This window comes from Prorops nasuta, unplaced genomic scaffold (assembly GCF_024137725.1).
Source record: "Prorops nasuta isolate Cenicafe-Biocafe unplaced genomic scaffold, Cenicafe_Pnas_1.2 PNAS00031, whole genome shotgun sequence".
Lineage (NCBI taxonomy): Eukaryota > Metazoa > Arthropoda > Insecta > Hymenoptera > Bethylidae > Prorops > Prorops nasuta.
The window spans coordinates 2,117,589-2,134,663 of NW_027116828.1; the positions used below are offsets into that span (position 1 = coordinate 2,117,589).

Sequence of the window (17,075 nt, forward strand, 5' to 3'; positions counted from 1 at the left end):
TACGTACTGTCTTGGCGACACAAAAGAACACACTAGAAATGTAGTGAAACCAAAGGTCTTTATTCTTTGGTAAGTGGGGAATAAGGATACCCCTTTCAATAAAATATAAAAAAAAACATACAATACGTCGGTAAGATATTCCCACCCGGACCCATATATTGGGCCTCACGGCCACACTCGCGTATCGGAAAGAGGATCTTACAATTAATAAGTCATTATACAAGAAAATAAGTTTAGGAATTATAGGACATTACCGCCTATAGGAATATTTCCACATGAATACTCGGAGAACGACTCCAAAAATCTAATCGAATACAACTAAGGAGCCAATACTCATATCGTTAAACTACCGCCAATGAATTCCTTAGAACCTATATACATTGGAACCACGTCCGATCGTCGGATGTTTCGAGTCCCTACCGTTATCGTCAACACTGCTATATGCCCTAGAGTTTTACTCCAATTACTTAACTCAAACGTTCGATAAACGGAGAAACTAACCCCAAAATATGAGTGAATCGGGGATGAGAGTATGGTATCTATCGACACTCAATCTTGGATTCCCCACCTCTCAACCAGAATTATCTATGCCGAGCCGGCACCAGGTCGGCCTCGACGCGCGACTCCGCCAAACGTTACTTCGCTATTCCTAAAACGCGGTAGTCCCCGTTTCACTCGCTCTACACTAAACTTCCCCAATAAAATCCCTGATTTCGGTAGATGACTCTCCTCATACGATATCGGGACGAAAAGGCATGAAATTGCATGAATAAACTACTAGCTAGGAGGGGACTATAGGGACGGAGTTTAAGACGCGTAATCTGGCATGGTCGACTCGAGTGGAGGGCACTCACCGCCTGATGTCCTTCTTAATTTCTCGATCTCGTTCTCTCTCTGGCGTTTTCTCCCCCTTTTTTGATCTTCTTCCCGACTCCCAAACAGGCTATGTATTTCAGGGAGGGCGGTATAGCACCAGCGAAACACTCGTAGTCGACGTAGTGTAGCTCAGGTCTTGGAGGCTCCAGGTCCACAGCAGAAGTGTCGCACTAAGGCGCACATTCTCGGAATCCTCGATCATCCCCACTTCTTCCACATTGATTTCGGGAATCGAGCGGATCACCGAAAAATCACGATGATTAACGATGTCGGTTCTTGCTGTCTGTATATTGTTCCTTTCCTTACTTCGTCGCCGGGAAAAACTGTCGTCCTAAACGACTCTCAATATTTACGTATCGGTCATGACGGTAGTGGTGGATATAATTCAACGTTGTTAGTGAACTAATATTGGGTATTAGTTGCACTAAAACATGAGCAAACAGTATTCCAAGTGTCTCTCTTTCCGATATCGTCCTTGCTTCGTCACATGGTTCTATCGCTCCAACAAAGCTTCAGGTATGCCCTATCCTTGGGACTCCTCTTCCAGCCTAGTAGTTGGTTCCGAAGGCGGCGGAAAATTCCAGTCGAATCCAAGCACTCTAATATAGGCGCAGCTTGTCCTTGGCGGAGGGTCAATTCCTTGGTGTTTATCGGCGAAGGGCAGTAGCTGAGGCCCTCCCCCCAGGACGACACGGACAGGGAACAGGTTACAATATAGGGGATTATCGTGCCCGAAAGAGCAAAAGCGAGGTCGAAAGTATCCAATAAAAACAAGAATGCGTAGTCCGTCATTAGCATTAACAGAGACCTAGATTAATTATTGTTATTCAAACCTTTGTATATTGGCCGGATCCTGCCGTGGTCCTGGAGTTTCCTCTGCCCTTGAGCTATGGAATCATATTCTAGCATGCCTGAAGAAAGTCAGAAATGCAAGGGTTTTAATACATTATAATAGTCGGGCTAAACAAGGAGGCCATACTCAGGAGTGCCAGAGAAAAGAAAAAAAAACACTATCAATACTTTTGTGACGCCACCAAGCCGCGCAGAATTGGCCACGTCACAATATAGTAAAACATACCGATCACAAATAAGATGAGAGCGTTTTCCTCTAGTAAGCTGTCCATTTAGCAGTCTGGAAAGGTTCCTGATGCATATAAAATGTGCTGCTGCTCCTTGATGCTCGAGAAGAAGAAGAAGATTAGCGATTCTGGTCCTCTTGCATTTTGTTAATTGTAGAGGTGCTATGATTGTATTCTCATTCGTCTCAGTCTCTTCCACCATAGTAAAAATATTAATAGAGACATCATTATCTTCCTCAAATTTCGGAATCTGTTTTAATGTAGTCGGAAACGTTATACTTCTAACGTCGAAAACAGTTGTAAAATGAGGATATGAAGATTTTCGTTGTGGATGAGTATTCGGTTTTGCCGGATAGAGTGCAGCCGTTACAGCCCATGCAAAACATGTATTATCATCACTGTGTATGTTTATCACAGCCTGTTTATTATTAATAGATTCTGGAAGCTCGATGGCACAACCTATATGCAGCGGGTTATAATAATTTATATTTATAATTAAATTCAGAATTTTTTCCAACGCCGATCCACTATCACGCTCTTGAAACTCACTCAATTCTTTTAGAATTTTGTCTATTATATTTGTATTGTACCATTCACTAAAACTATCAGTTTTGTATAAAACTGCATTGCGGGTTGAGATATGTTTAATATCACTTATCTCTTTACAAATAAATTGTCCGTTAAAGATGCAATTTATCTTAACTGCGTTCACGTTATTAAACACTTTTTCTGTGTAGGTCTGTACTAAGTCTTTTGCACCTGTTAGAAAATCACGTGGTTCTATATAATTATAATTTACAACCATTCCGCTACATATTCATGATTTAAATGAAGACTCGAAATCTTACCCAAAAAGCTTTCTCACTCCAATTGATTTCTTATTTTTTGCCACATGCAGAAGTAGACGCTGGATAGTTGTTATTTCAGTCAGATTTTTGTGTACTGTATCGGGAGCTGCAGATCTATTAGCATCTCTTAAACTTCGAATATAATCACGACACTTGCGTACCCACTCATGATAATTATACTGATTTCCTAAATCAGGATTCTTGAGAGCATGATTCAAACAATAACTCTTATCCTTAGCTGCTCTAAGTAGAAGACACTGTATTTGTGCAATTTGTGCAAAATTTTACTGCAGCGTGCCTATAGGTGCGTTGCGATTAGAGTTCTGAGTTTATAAATATATTCACGACACTCGCGTACCCACTCGCGATATTCTTCTTGCGTTTTCAAAACTCTCTTTCGTAGAGACATCTTTTGTTCTTTTCTTCGAGAGGACTATTCAGGAACTGAGGAAAAGTGGGTGGGAAACTGAGCTCTCTTTAGATAAAGGATCTCTGAAACACTTCAGGGGGTAAGAGAACATTGAGGACAGGTAACGACATGTTAGAAAATAGATGCAAGCGTTTTTCAGTTATACATATGTAATGTTCTTATTCTTTTAAACAAAAACACAGGGTTGATTCATCTAAAAATAGAGTTTTTATTAGTTATAATAAATTGATTCATATGTACACGTGTTTCTTACACCAACCTAAAAATAGAGAATCAACAATTCAATGTTTATGCTTCTCTATTTGTACTCTTCACCCAATCACTGTTATCACATTTCACTGATTCTTAATTCTTTGCAATCCTTATAAGAGCCGTGAACTATTCACTCTCAAGTCTTTCTATTGAAACTCTTCCTTCCATCTACTCCCCTTATTCTCTTTCTCCAATTCCTCCTTCTCCCTCCAAGACGCTGCTCCGTCCTGTGGCGACTCCTGTGACAGATCTCAGTATCCATATATGTGATACAAGCGTATAGCTTACATCTTCCCTCCCACGGAGAGATGCTTCATTTGGAGGAGGCAAGTATGAAGCATCTTATCACTGATCATCCATTATAGGGAGTAGTTTTGTGATGTGATATAGACCTGTCGATCTTTTTTTATACCCTATATCTATTTTATATATCGAGTCTGATACCTTTTCTATTATTTTAAAAGGTCCAATTCTGATTTCATCTAATTTTTTTCTATTCAATTTGTTTCCATTAGATACATAGACTAGATCACCTTCTTTGAATTTATGTTGTATTCTGGCTTTATCAAATAGAGATTTATTGTAATCATGGTATTTGTTTGATCGTGTAAGAGCTATTTTTCTATCTTGTTCTAAGTCGTTTATGCTTTTCAATTGGTCTTTTAACTCTAGTGGCAATAAATCAGTAGATTCACCACTTAGTAGGTACTTTGGTGAAAATCCTGTAACTGTGTGGTTTGTTTCATTATATTTTTGTACACATTCTTCTGCTATTTTTGACCAAGTTATTTTTTTTTCTTTTTCATTTATTTTACAACGAATCCTATTCACCAGTGTTTGGTTTGTTCTTTCATTAAGACCATTGGAAAAAGGTGCATCAATAGCTGTAAAAATTTGTTTAATATTTTTGTTATCAAGATAATTTTTGAATTCGTTTGAATTTAGTGCTGGGTATTTGTCCGAAAACAATATATCGATATTATTGTTTTTGGGAACCTTTTCAATTAACTTTATAAAATCTTGTGTGTTTTGATTCTTTGAACATAGAATATATGTGAATCGTGTAAAGTGGTCCACTAGTAAATGTAGATACCTTTTTGTTGAACGTTGGCCTCCAAATCCGCCAACTGTGTCCAATGACATTATTTGAAAAGGCCTCATTGCCGGACCCAGGTGTGACATTTTTCCGTATTTTCTGTTCAATCTTGTTTTGTTTCTCAAACAAATTTCACAGTTTTTACATATCTTACTGATATTTTCCTTTAAGTTTGGTGCTGTGTAAAATTTTGTTATTTTCGCTTCCATTTGGTTTATTCCTATATGGCAGAAATGTTCATGCATCTTTTGAAGAAGAATTTTACTGTATTCTTCACTTAATAGAATTTTCTTTGTTTTTCTATTTGCTGTGTAGTAAATTCCATTTTCTAAGATTATACCCTTTTTCCCTTTTAATTTTTCATTTTTTTTTTTGATCATTCGTTATATCATCCAATGTAATAATATTGACTGTTTTTAAGTTGTCATCCTCGTTTTCATCACTTGTGAAAACTGGGTTTCTGCTTAGGCAGTCTGCTTCTTGGTTTAGTTTACCTGGATGATATTTAATTACAAAATTATATTGCGATAAATAATGAATCATATCGCCCAGTTCTTCATCCGTCCTATTTTTTACATTGAGTTTTTCTAGTGGCTTGTGGTCTGTATATACCGTGAAAAATTTTCCTAGTAACCAGTGTTGCCAGAATATTAGGCTTTCTTTTATTGCCAAACATTCCAAGAAAATGGCTTTTTTTGTTTTTTGGTGATTATTTAATTTTTTTGAGAAGTAGGCCACGGGTTTTATTTCTCCATTTAATTGCGTTTGTTTCAAAACCGCTCCTATTCCTATTATGCTAGCATCCGTATAGATAGATATTGGTAGTTTTGGATCAAAAATAGCTAGAATTGGACTAGAACATAAATAATTTATTACTGTTTTAAATGCATTTTGGCATTCATCTGACCAATGGAATTGTACGTTTTTTCTCAATAAATTGTGTAATGGTTCAAGTATGCTTGTTGCATTTGGTATGAATTTTCCATGAAAGTTAATTTTTCCCAAGAATTGCCTAATGTTTTTTTTGTTTTTTGGCGTTGGAAAATCTTTTATTGATTTTAGATTGTCCTGTAAAGGTGTTACTGTGTTATTTTTTATTATGTGTCCCAGATATTTCACGGAATTATTTGCAAATGAACATTTCGTGAATTTTAGTCTGAATCCTTCTGTTCGTATGGCTTCTAGCAATTTTCTTATATGCATTATATGTTCCCCAAATGTTTTTGAGAATACCAGTATGTCGTCGATATAATTCACTGCAAATCCGGATAAATTATATTTCTTTATTATATTTCTGAGTATCCTTTGGAAAATAGCAGGTGAAGTTTTTAGGCCAAAGGGAAGGCACGTCCACTGGTAATGACCTTCTTGTGTTACAAATCCTGTTTTTATTCTATCTGATATTTTTAAAGGTATTGACCAAAATGCAGAGTTAATATCTAACGTTGTGAAATATTTGCAATTTCTAGTTTGCAATATTATATCTTCGATTAGAGGAATTGGTTGAAATTGAGGAATTACTATTTTATTTAATTCTCTAAAATCTACGCATAGGCGATTTTTCTTTCCTTCATCCCTTTTATACGCGAGCGTCACTGGCGCTGCAAAGGGTCCGTAGCAATCTTCGACCAACTTTGCTTTTAGGAGTTCTGCTATTTGTTTCTCTATTTCAATTTTATCTTCGATTGAGCATCTGTATGCTCTTTTATAACAATATTCATCTACTTGAAGTTCTATAGACGCTTCATAATCTTTTACTGTACCTACGTCATATTTGTTTTTTGCAAAAATAGAATCAAATTCGTTTAATAAGGCAAGTACTTGATTTTTCTGTTCCAGTTCTAAATGTTCAGTTTTTGCCAGGAAATGATCGATATTAATTCCTTCATTGAAATTTATTTCGTATTCTTTTGATGAATTTATTATATCTTTTTCTCCTATAATTTCATCTATTTTTTTATTTCTATTTTCTTCTAGTTTTATTATATTCAAATTCTCATTATGAGTTAGTTTGAATTTATCTATTGTATCAAGTCCTATTATGAGATCATGATCAAATTCTTTATTTTCTAATATAAATGCATTTATATTTTTTTCTATGTTTAGTATCTTTGCTTTTAGTGTTGTTACACCATTTGTTTTTCCCCTACCATTAATCGATTTTAACGTACTACTTGTTTGATCTTTTTTGTTATGCTTTATTTTTACTAATTTTGAATTGATTACTGTTACTTGTGATCCAGGATCATAGATTCCTTTTACTTGTAGAACATCATTCAATAGTACGTCAATTTTTATTAATGGTAGGAATGTTAGTTTTTTTTGTTTTCATTTAATTCTACATCTAATATTGAATTTGTGGATAAATTATGCTTTTCCACGTTAAATGTTTTTGTTTTGTACCAACATAAATGTTCTGGATGGTATCTGTTTTGTTTACCTTTCTTTTCACATAACGTGCATGGTTTCTTTTCATCTGGTCTTGGGAATTTTTTAAAGTTTTTGTTATTATCTGTAAGTTTTTTATTTGACAGTTTTTCATACCTCCTTAATTCATTAAATAAGTCTTGTGAATTTTTTAAGATTTCTCTATCTATTTTTTCTCTGATATTTTCAGGTAATCCTACAGCAATTAAGTTAATTATAGTTAAATTATCAATATTTTTGTTTACTTCTAACAAAAGACGTTCTTTTTTTAAGGCATAATCCAAAACAGATCCATTAAAAAATCTATAGTTAATGGCATGTAAGACTGGAGACCATCCTTTGTCTGCAAAAGTCTCTAAGAAATTTTCCTCCCAAACTTTCCATTCTGAATTTAACGTATTTTTTATCAACATAGAACTATGCCAATCTTTACAGCTTTCTTCTAAAAATAATCTTAGGACTTCAATTTTTTCTGCGTCCTTCATTATATTTAATCTTTCACATTCACTTTTATAAGTTGATAACCATTGAATTGCGCTTACATTTTTACCATTGAATTTTTCTATTACAAATTTTTCAAAAATTTTAATTAAATTCGGATTTTTGTCAGTTGGATTATACTTCTTTTCTTCAGATAGTTTTTCTAGAATTTCTACTAAATTTTTATCTTTATGCTTTTCTGGAGTTTGTATCTCTTCCAAGAGATATTCTCCCATTGACATATTACCACTCTCATCGATATAGTCAACTAAAACTTCATCTGGTAGGTTAAACCATACGTTACGAATTTGGCCACGTCTTGTAAGCGTAGTTTTAACTTTTTGTATTCTGGTAATGTTATCAATTTTCCATGATTCTGTAACAGACCTAAATTTCGTGGCACTTCAAATTGTACATTCTCGTTGTTGGTGATCGATGTAATTATTATGATACTTGACTTTGGATCAGTTGCTACTACAACTTCAAAACGAAACTTAAGTTTTGCCATGATATTATGTATATATAACCTTGTAGATTATTCTTATTTCACAAAACAAGCGAATTGTTGATTTGTAATGTTCTTATTCTTTTAAACAAAAACACAGGGTTGATTCATCTAAAAATAGAGTTTTTATTAGTTATAATAAATTGATTCATATGTACACGTGTTTCTTACACCAACCTAAAAATAGAGAATCAACAATTCAATGTTTATGCTTCTCTATTTGTACTCTTCACCCAATCACTGTTATCACATTTCACTGATTCTTAATTCTTTGCAATCCTTATAAGAGCCGTGAACTATTCACTCTCAAGTCTTTCTATTGAAACTCTTCCTTCCATCTACTCCCCTTATTCTCTTTCTCCAATTCCTCCTTCTCCCTCCAAGACGCTGCTCCGTCCTGTGGCGACTCCTGTGACAGATCTCAGTATCCATATATGTGATACAAGCGTATAGCTTACACATATATTCCAGATTTTTGCTCATACATATATTTCATATAATAGACATTTTTTAAGGCGCATACACCTTCATGATTCAAACATGCTGGAAGATGTGAATTATGCAAGCTATCTTCTAAATCAAAATCCACCCACATAAAATTATCTACATTAGTTATTTCTAAATTACAAATATCTCTTAACCAATTTGTATTTTTAATTCCTTTCACAAAAATCTCATTCTCATCATCATAGATATACTTCCTTATAATATCTTTATATTTATAGTAGGGTGAGTAGCCATCCGTCCAATTTAAGCCGTGATAATTTAGAAAGAACCAGCTAAAAAGAAACATTATATTAAACAAAAATACTTTTTTTTTCTTTTTCATATACTTACTCTGTCCGCTTTCGCTCCTCTTCACTTAGCCATGAATATGAATAGGGAGGCGAAAATAAAATATGGAACACTTTTTGTTCTTGTACAACAGCAAATTCTTTGATTATAAATGACTTATCCGTCAAACGGAATCCCTGAAAATCAACGAACGTTGGTGCCATTATGCCTACGTTTTGTATACTAAAATAATTCTATTTAACACGTTAAGCGCCACGTCGGTCCCTAGGGACCGACGCTAGACTTTCCGTTCAGGCCACGTCGGTCCCTACGGACCGACGGCAGACTTTTCGTTCTTCTATCGCGGCGCGTGTGTCCGTCTTTGCATACTTGTGAGACTGAACATTTAAATTATGCGATATCGGTTTTAGTTTGGTCAATGCTTCAAGGAAAAGAATATAATACTTAAAAACATTAATGTAATTTATTGAAACAAGATAAGCAAAGGTGAGGTTGCTGTGTACATTCATTACAAAAGGTTGTTGCTTTTAGCGTTACATTTCTAGCTGTCTTTGTTCCTAACATTCGTGCATTATATTGATAGCAGTTGGTGCAGTATTTTCTAATTTTGTGCGCACTGGCTTCCTTTTTTTTCAAATGATGTTGATGATTTACACGGGTGTTCACTTGTTCCTCCTCCTTCTCCTGCACAAGTGTGTCAATCAAGTTTTTGCGAAACATCGTGATAGACATCTTCTGGCCTGTTGTTTCTTGGTGTATGAAGAAGGAATTTACAACGGCGGTGTTCAATAATAACTCAAAACCCAATTTTCGATACCACTTCATGGATTTCCGTAATGGGTTACTATACGCAGCAATTTGGTCAGACAGGTCAATAGATTTTTTTCCCGCATTATAATCTATGACAATTGTTGGTTTAGTAATGATTTTTGATTTTGTTCGAACGGTCTTCATTTCTAATGTATGTTTAGTCGACAGTAATAGAACGTCACGCTTCTCTCTCCACTTCAAAACTGTGATCCCTTCTTTACTCTCTTGAGCGACACATTCCCCCCGTTTTAGTTTTTTGAATACCACTTCTTTTGGGTTATTCTTGCGGTTACTCCTTAGTGTACCAATCAAGTGGGTATTTTTCTGTATGAGTTGTTTGGCCAAATTTACACTGGTGTACCAATTGTCAGTACAGAGTGTATGGCCTTTATGAAATATATTTTCACACAAATTCAGTACTATATTTATTGACGTCGTGTTCACTTCGTCGAACATTTTGCCACTGTAAACACTGAAATTATATGTGTAACCGAGGCCACAGCTGAGTTTAAAAATTTTTATGCCATATTTGTGTTTCTTCTGCTTCATGTATTGTCGGAATAAAATACGTCCACGAAATGGAATCATCGATTCATCAATACAGATTACTTCTGTTGGATGGTAATATTTTTTAAAATTTGTGTTCAAATCGTCAATAATCGGCTGGATTTTGTATAAGCGGTTGGTGGTATCTGCTGTTTCATTGTTGCAAAAGTGAAGCATCCTCAAAAGAATCTCAAATCGATTCCTGCTCATGATTTTGTGTGGGAATGGATGATAGTATTGCGGATCCCTGGACCAGTATAAATATATCGCTGGATATTTTACCAATCCCATCCATATGATGAGCCCAAATAAGCGCTTGATTTCATTTGTATTTGTAGGGACCCACTTATTTATACGCCTCGAAGTACTTATTGATTGCTTTTGCACTGCGTATGTATTTGTTTGGTCGCTTATTTCCTGAAGTATTTCTTCCGTGACCAATAGAGCGTAAAAGTCTCCCACATTGCAACAATTTTGTACTGTGACATTAGATATGTCAACCCCACATTCACTCCTAAAAGCTCTTATATTAGGTTGATTTCCTTGCGGATCGAACCATTCTTGATCACCCGTTGTATTCGTATCCACACGCTCATTCTGTGATAAACTTTCATCGTCGGACGAGCGCAATACACGGCGATGACGAAGTGTAGGCACTAAAATTTGTTCGCTTGAGGTATCACTTGATGACATCTTGATTGTTAGGGCAACAAAATTTTGAATTTCTGGTCAAGAAGAAGTACGAGAAGACTTGGAGACTGAACTAAACTGGGTTACGATATCTATGCAACTGAGGATTTCTTACGTGTTTGGGCGTTATTAGGCCTCGCTTTTCGGGTTTTTCTCTACTACGACGGAGAAGGGACTATACGGATATAAACAAAGTATATACAAAGTATTTATTGCGATTTGAAAATGTCAGGCTCTCGAGTGCATCTTATCTACAAGTGGAGAGGTAAACATACGAAGGGAAGCCCCGGCCGGATTACGTTACCCGACATTTGTTTATACTCTGGCTCGCCTATCGGCGAGCGGCCCGGCAGAGCCCGCCTGACGGCTAACTGTGGCCTGAACGGAAAGGCACGCAAATTCGGCGTGGCGCTTAACGTGTTAAATATGCATGTTTCATGAAAATTTCCCCCTCTCTTCAAGCTAATTGTTCTTCATCCCTCCTACTATCCTCACCATAGGTCAAAACTATCTCCCACTATACGTAGCATAGGTAATAAATATTTTCTTGAGGGCCAATGATGTTTCCGTTCTTCCAAGAGTGACAGGTCAGTCATTTCCCCACCGTAGGACAAAAGTTTTGTCAACCCTTAAAGCATCTTAGAATTACCGCCCACTACATGTAGCATAGGGCAGAAAATATTCTCTCTTAGAGCCAATGACGTTTCCGTTCTTCTTCTAAGAGTAGTATAGGCATCTTCCTACCGTAGATTAAAAAAATGTTGACACCTCCCTAACAGTGCTTAAAAAGCTCGAAGAAATCGTAGGACAGGCATCAGTATTGCTTGAACGTTTGCTTCGTACGACAAATAACATTCCATTTTAAAAATGTCTTCACTGTTACATATTACACATATAATTGATTTTGACGGGTTTATGATAAACAGAAAGTCTGAATTACTTGGATATTCCAAATACAAATTTGGAAAGGTTTGGTTGTCCCAAATTTGATAATTTGATAGCCACTAAAAAACCTTGCAACACCCCGTGTAAACTACACGTATAAATGTTCACCAATCATACGAGAAAGCCTATACATTGTGTATATCAAGAGGTAAACGTTTTCGCACGATGGGTACATCAACAAATAGATGTGAGTATCAAATGTTAAACTTACAATTTGTAAAATATAACTGGATTTCTCTGTTTCAGATGATTGAATAATATATATATATATATATATATTGATATAAGTTTAATTATTAGTTTAATTGTAAAACATTTAATTTTATATATTTGTATATCCGATCAATTATAAGTTTTTATCATTTATATAAATTTTGTGTATATTTGTTTAATTATAAGTTTAATTGTAAAAACATTTCATTTTATATATATAAATAAATTCCGTCTGGCATTTAACTCTTCTACTAATTGTTTCTTCTCCTCACTTCCCATGACTATTCCAATACGTATTATGTTTACACTAGCTCATCAATCACTGGCGGTAATATAAGTTTCTTTAGAGCATAATTCCAATAATTTTCTCTTTTCTTCTCATTGGCAGTCGTGATTTCCTCTTTTTGACGCTCATTAGAGATATAATTTGCAACAATTTTCAATCTACCATACATATCTTTCCGTAATGCCTCAACTTTTCGATCCAATTTATTTTCAATATAATCGACTTTATCATTCAATTGATTAATTCTTTCACTAATATCATTAATTTTTTCATCAATTTCATCAGTTTTTTTCAGCAGAGTTGTAACTTTTTCCTCAAGGCGGTTACCTTTTAGGTAATAGTGAGTTAGCTTTTCACTGTATTCAAACAATTCCCTCATTAAGCTATCACGTACAGTCATCGAATTACGTAACAGAGCAGCCATATTCATAGCACTTGTCTCATCAGTAACATCACATTCTAAGTTTGAAATTATTTTCTTCTTGGCATTAAATACATTCCTTTTTTTATCAAACTTTGACGTATCATTGTCAATCTTGTGTGAATAATTTCTCACTTTACCGGTATTGAAACCAGATCCGAATTTATTTATCGACATAGTGAAGTAGCACGTTGAATTAAGAAAATCTTGAAACTGCAATCTCTTTTATAAGATACCTAGGTTTAGTAACAGCTACGACTTAATTAAGTTGTCCTAGCAAAAATGTTAATATTTCTGAAATTGATGTAAAATTGTTATTCTCCCCAATAGGGGAGACTATTAAAATTGTATCCTTTTTATTTAAAGTATATTTTGTAATCCGCTGCATAAGTTTAGTTAAAAACCCATGCAAAGTTATAATTCTCATGCTCGATGGAAAGTTAATTCCTTGCACGATATCAGCAACTTATCACAATAGCTATCTACAATTTTACTAACGAGAAAAGGGGAGATTGCGGTAGCCACCTAGCGGCAATTACTGGTACTATCAATTAAATTGAATTAGTTCACCCGTGTGTGTGTGTGTGTGTAATTACGTAATATTAAAATACCATTAGCGCGAAAGAAGATTAAGGAAGGCAGTCACCTAGCAGTGACTACTGGAACTAGCAATTAACTCAACCTAGTTTATCTGTGTAGCAGAGTCGGAAATAGTTAGGCTACGTAAGGTAACTAAACATCGACTTCGAAGGGTGAAAAAAGCTTCTCACAACTAGGGCCCCGTAGGATAACTTAGGTCCCCGTAGGATAACTAACCAACGGTACCATAGGGTGAAAAATACCCCCTCCCTAACCAAACTCGGTCCCACTATAAGACCTTCCAACTGTGACATAGGGTGAAAAATACCCCCACCCTCCCTACCCAAACTCGATCCCACTATAACACCCTTTCCTTCCTCATCCCCACCACTACCATACTAAGAGAGTCTTATCCCCACCCATCCCCCTTCCACACTACAAAACAGCTTCCCCCACTCCCTGTCATCGGAACCGCATTGCTACTCTACTAAAGAGGAATATAATGCATATTTTATTATTTGCCTGGGGATGTGCCGGTACTCAGCAGATGGCTTAGAATGCAAGCGTACAGCGTATTTCGCTCTTTAACAATTTTTTTAACCTATATATATATATATATATAGCAACTCCCACTTATTAAAGCATATAGGTCTATTTCTTATTAATCGCGGAATATTCTACATATTTTTTGTTTTGCCTGGGGAAGTGCCAGTGCTTAGCAGATGGCTTAGAATGCAAGCTCGCAGCGTATTTCGGCTTTTAACAATTTTTTTAACCTATACAAGGTGGAATGTTAACGCCGCACTTCCTTTAAACGGGTTATTCCAGAGACTTTTCTAAGGAAAACGCCGTTGGCCGTTTTAAAATCTAGCCACTGGTTAAGGAGATATTAAAGATTAAATTTTGTATGCAATTATTGATTTTACATATGATTGCAGTATTATTGGTATGTTGTGGCAAGTGCAAGTATAAGAGAGAAGTTGCTGCTATGACGTTTCACTCTCCCCTTTTATTGATTTTTTCGGAATCGTTGAGAAGTTGCTGCCGGTTAGCTGTTTTGCTTTTTTATTGATTAGCTGGAAATTTTGAGATTTAATTCGCGCTCTAATGCAGAAACTAACGCATACGCGCAATTTACCTACGGAGAATTTTGGTTAACTGTTATTGTGTGCGTCCCAATACCATTTAATTTCCGATGCCAAATAATTAATGGGCAAATCGAGATAATGTAAATTAAATTCTATGAGGATTGAACACTTTAAACCAAGACTATGCTCCAGTCAATGAGCGCTCAGTTGTGCATATCTGTCGATCATTGACTGTAAGCGAGAGAAAGAAGCTATAGCCGAATTGTCGCGTCGTTGACGGTTAGCCTAATAAATGAAAAGATTGCGTAATCAAATGTTTATTTACCTGATTTTATGGAGCAACTTCAAGGATGGACAGCATCGTAAATGTGCTCCATATGGCCACCTTCAGCATCGATGCACGCCCTTCTCGTCGGAGAAGATTTTCTTGAACAGTGACTACCATCTCAGGTGTGATCTCCGTGATAGCCACATCCAATCGCGCTGCTAGTTCTTCCTGATCCGGCATTAAATATCTTCCCGTATAGACCTTTTCTTTCAAGGCCCCCCAAAAGAAGATATCTAATGGATTCAGATCAGGAGAGATCTAGCAGGCCAAGGGATGGGACCACCACGGCCGATCCATTTGCCGGGAAACTTGCGGCGCAGCACGCCTTTCGCAGTGGCCGCGTTATGCGGAGCTGCTCCGTCGTGCTGGAACCACATTTTCTGCCGAATAACTGTCCAAGAAAATCTTCTCCGACGAGAAGGGCGTGCATCGATGCTGAAGGTGGCCATATGGAGCACATTTAGAATGCTGTCCATCCTTGAAGTTGCTCCATAAAATCAGGTAAATAAACATTTGATTACGCAATCTTTTCATTTATTAGGCTAACCGTCAACGACGCGACAATTCGGCTATAGCTTCTTTCTCTCGCTTACAGTCAATGATCGACAGATATGCACAACTGAGCGCTCATTGACTGGAGTATAGTCTTGGTTTAAAGTGTTCAATCCTCATAGAATTTAATTTACATTATCTCGATTTGCCCATTAATTATTTGGCATCGGAAATTAAATGGTATTGGGACGCACACAATAACAGTTAACCAAAATTCTCCGTAGGTAAATTGCGCGTACGCGTTAGTTTCTGCATTAGAACGCGAATTAAATCTCAAAATTTCCAGCTAATCAATAAAAAAGCAAAACAGCTAACCGGCAGCAACTTCTCAACGATTCCGAAAAAATCAATAAAAGGGGAGAGTGAAACGTCATAGCAGCAACTTCTCTCTTATACTTGCACTTGCCACACGTACATACCAATAATACTGCAATCATATGTAAAATCAATAATTGCATACAAAATTTAATCTTTAATATCTCCTTAACCAGTGGCTAGATTTTAAAACGGCCAACGGCGTTTTCCTTAGAAAAGTCTCAGGAATAACCCGTTTAAAGGAAATGCGGCGTTAACGTTCCACCCTGTATATATTGTTACGCGGCAAAAATCCTGGCGATAAAACTTGCCGCGTAGAGCAAAATACGAAAGTCTCTATTAACGGTATAGGGCACGATAATACATTACCAGAATTAATACGCTATTATCCAGGCGACTATATTATATTATGCAGAAATCGATTACTCTAAAAGCGATATGTTGGGCGCCAGGTCCATATAGACCAGTTTTCTCTAGTACGCTATTTTCCACGAAATTCACTTATTCGATATAACAAAGTTTTCCCCAAAAATGCTGGGTTAGCTCGGTCCCGATCTGGATAATGAAGAGGGGTCAGGTTAGGAGAGGCTTTCGATAAAGCGGTTAAGAGAATCATTAACTAATGAGGTAAAATCCGAATAAAGGAAAAGGCACGATTTACCCAGGGAATTTCTAAGGTTTATTAACAAAATAAGCTATTTTACAGCGATCGATAACACCTCCGATTCAAATCTTAAGAACTAAAAGTCGAAATTCGCAAAAAGATTGGCCCGCCACATTCTAATATAATGTACGATAATTCATTAAGAAATTATGACTATCCACTCTTTACGAAGACATACAAGAGAAATGCTAGTAAAATATAAGATAAGTCTCGCCAACACAAGATAACGTAAAGTGGAGGTACATCAGGAAGATACAATAAGTTCTAAAGAAAAGGTGGTGAATCCTGCCTATGATCACGGCCAATCACCTATACCGTCAATTATTAGATACGAATATTTGCTCCAACAGAACTCTACCAATCTCACACGCCTCAAAAGCGGAAAGCATATTCCTCAAACGAAGAGTGAGCTGGGGACGGAATTGATGTCCAGTGACACTCAATCTTGGACTATCAATCCGTGAAATGATACAAAACTCGGGCACTTTCGTCCCGGCAAAAACCTATTAATACCTCGAAAATTATGCCGAGCCTACAATAGGCAAGCCTCGACACGCGACACCGCCAACGATAATTAAATACAAGAAGAAATAATTAGTTTCTCCCCAGCTTACTTCCCGATACTCTACTTGGAACTTTACTCTCACGATTCGTATTCTAATTCACGGCCATGATCACACGCAAGCAAGAAATATAGGATTTTCGGCAGATTGCAATAAATGACTCGATTTAAAGAAAGTAGGCAATTACTGGCATGGTAGACCCGAGGGAGGCACTCACCGATCCGCTCAACTTTCCTTATTCTTCATCTCAAACTCCTCCTCTCGAGTATAGTAGTTTCCCAGGACAG

General features: G+C 36.4%; 1 protein-coding gene across 1 annotated transcript; it reads right to left on the reverse strand.

The window, feature by feature from the left end:
* Positions 1-9,241: 9,241 nt before the first annotated feature.
* Positions 9,242-10,837, reverse strand: LOC136783017 (piggyBac transposable element-derived protein 4-like). Its single transcript, XM_066742810.1, has one exon. The coding sequence runs from the start codon at positions 10,835-10,837 to the stop codon at positions 9,242-9,244; it is 1,596 nt and encodes a 531-aa protein (XP_066598907.1).
* Positions 10,838-17,075: the final 6,238 nt, after the last annotated feature.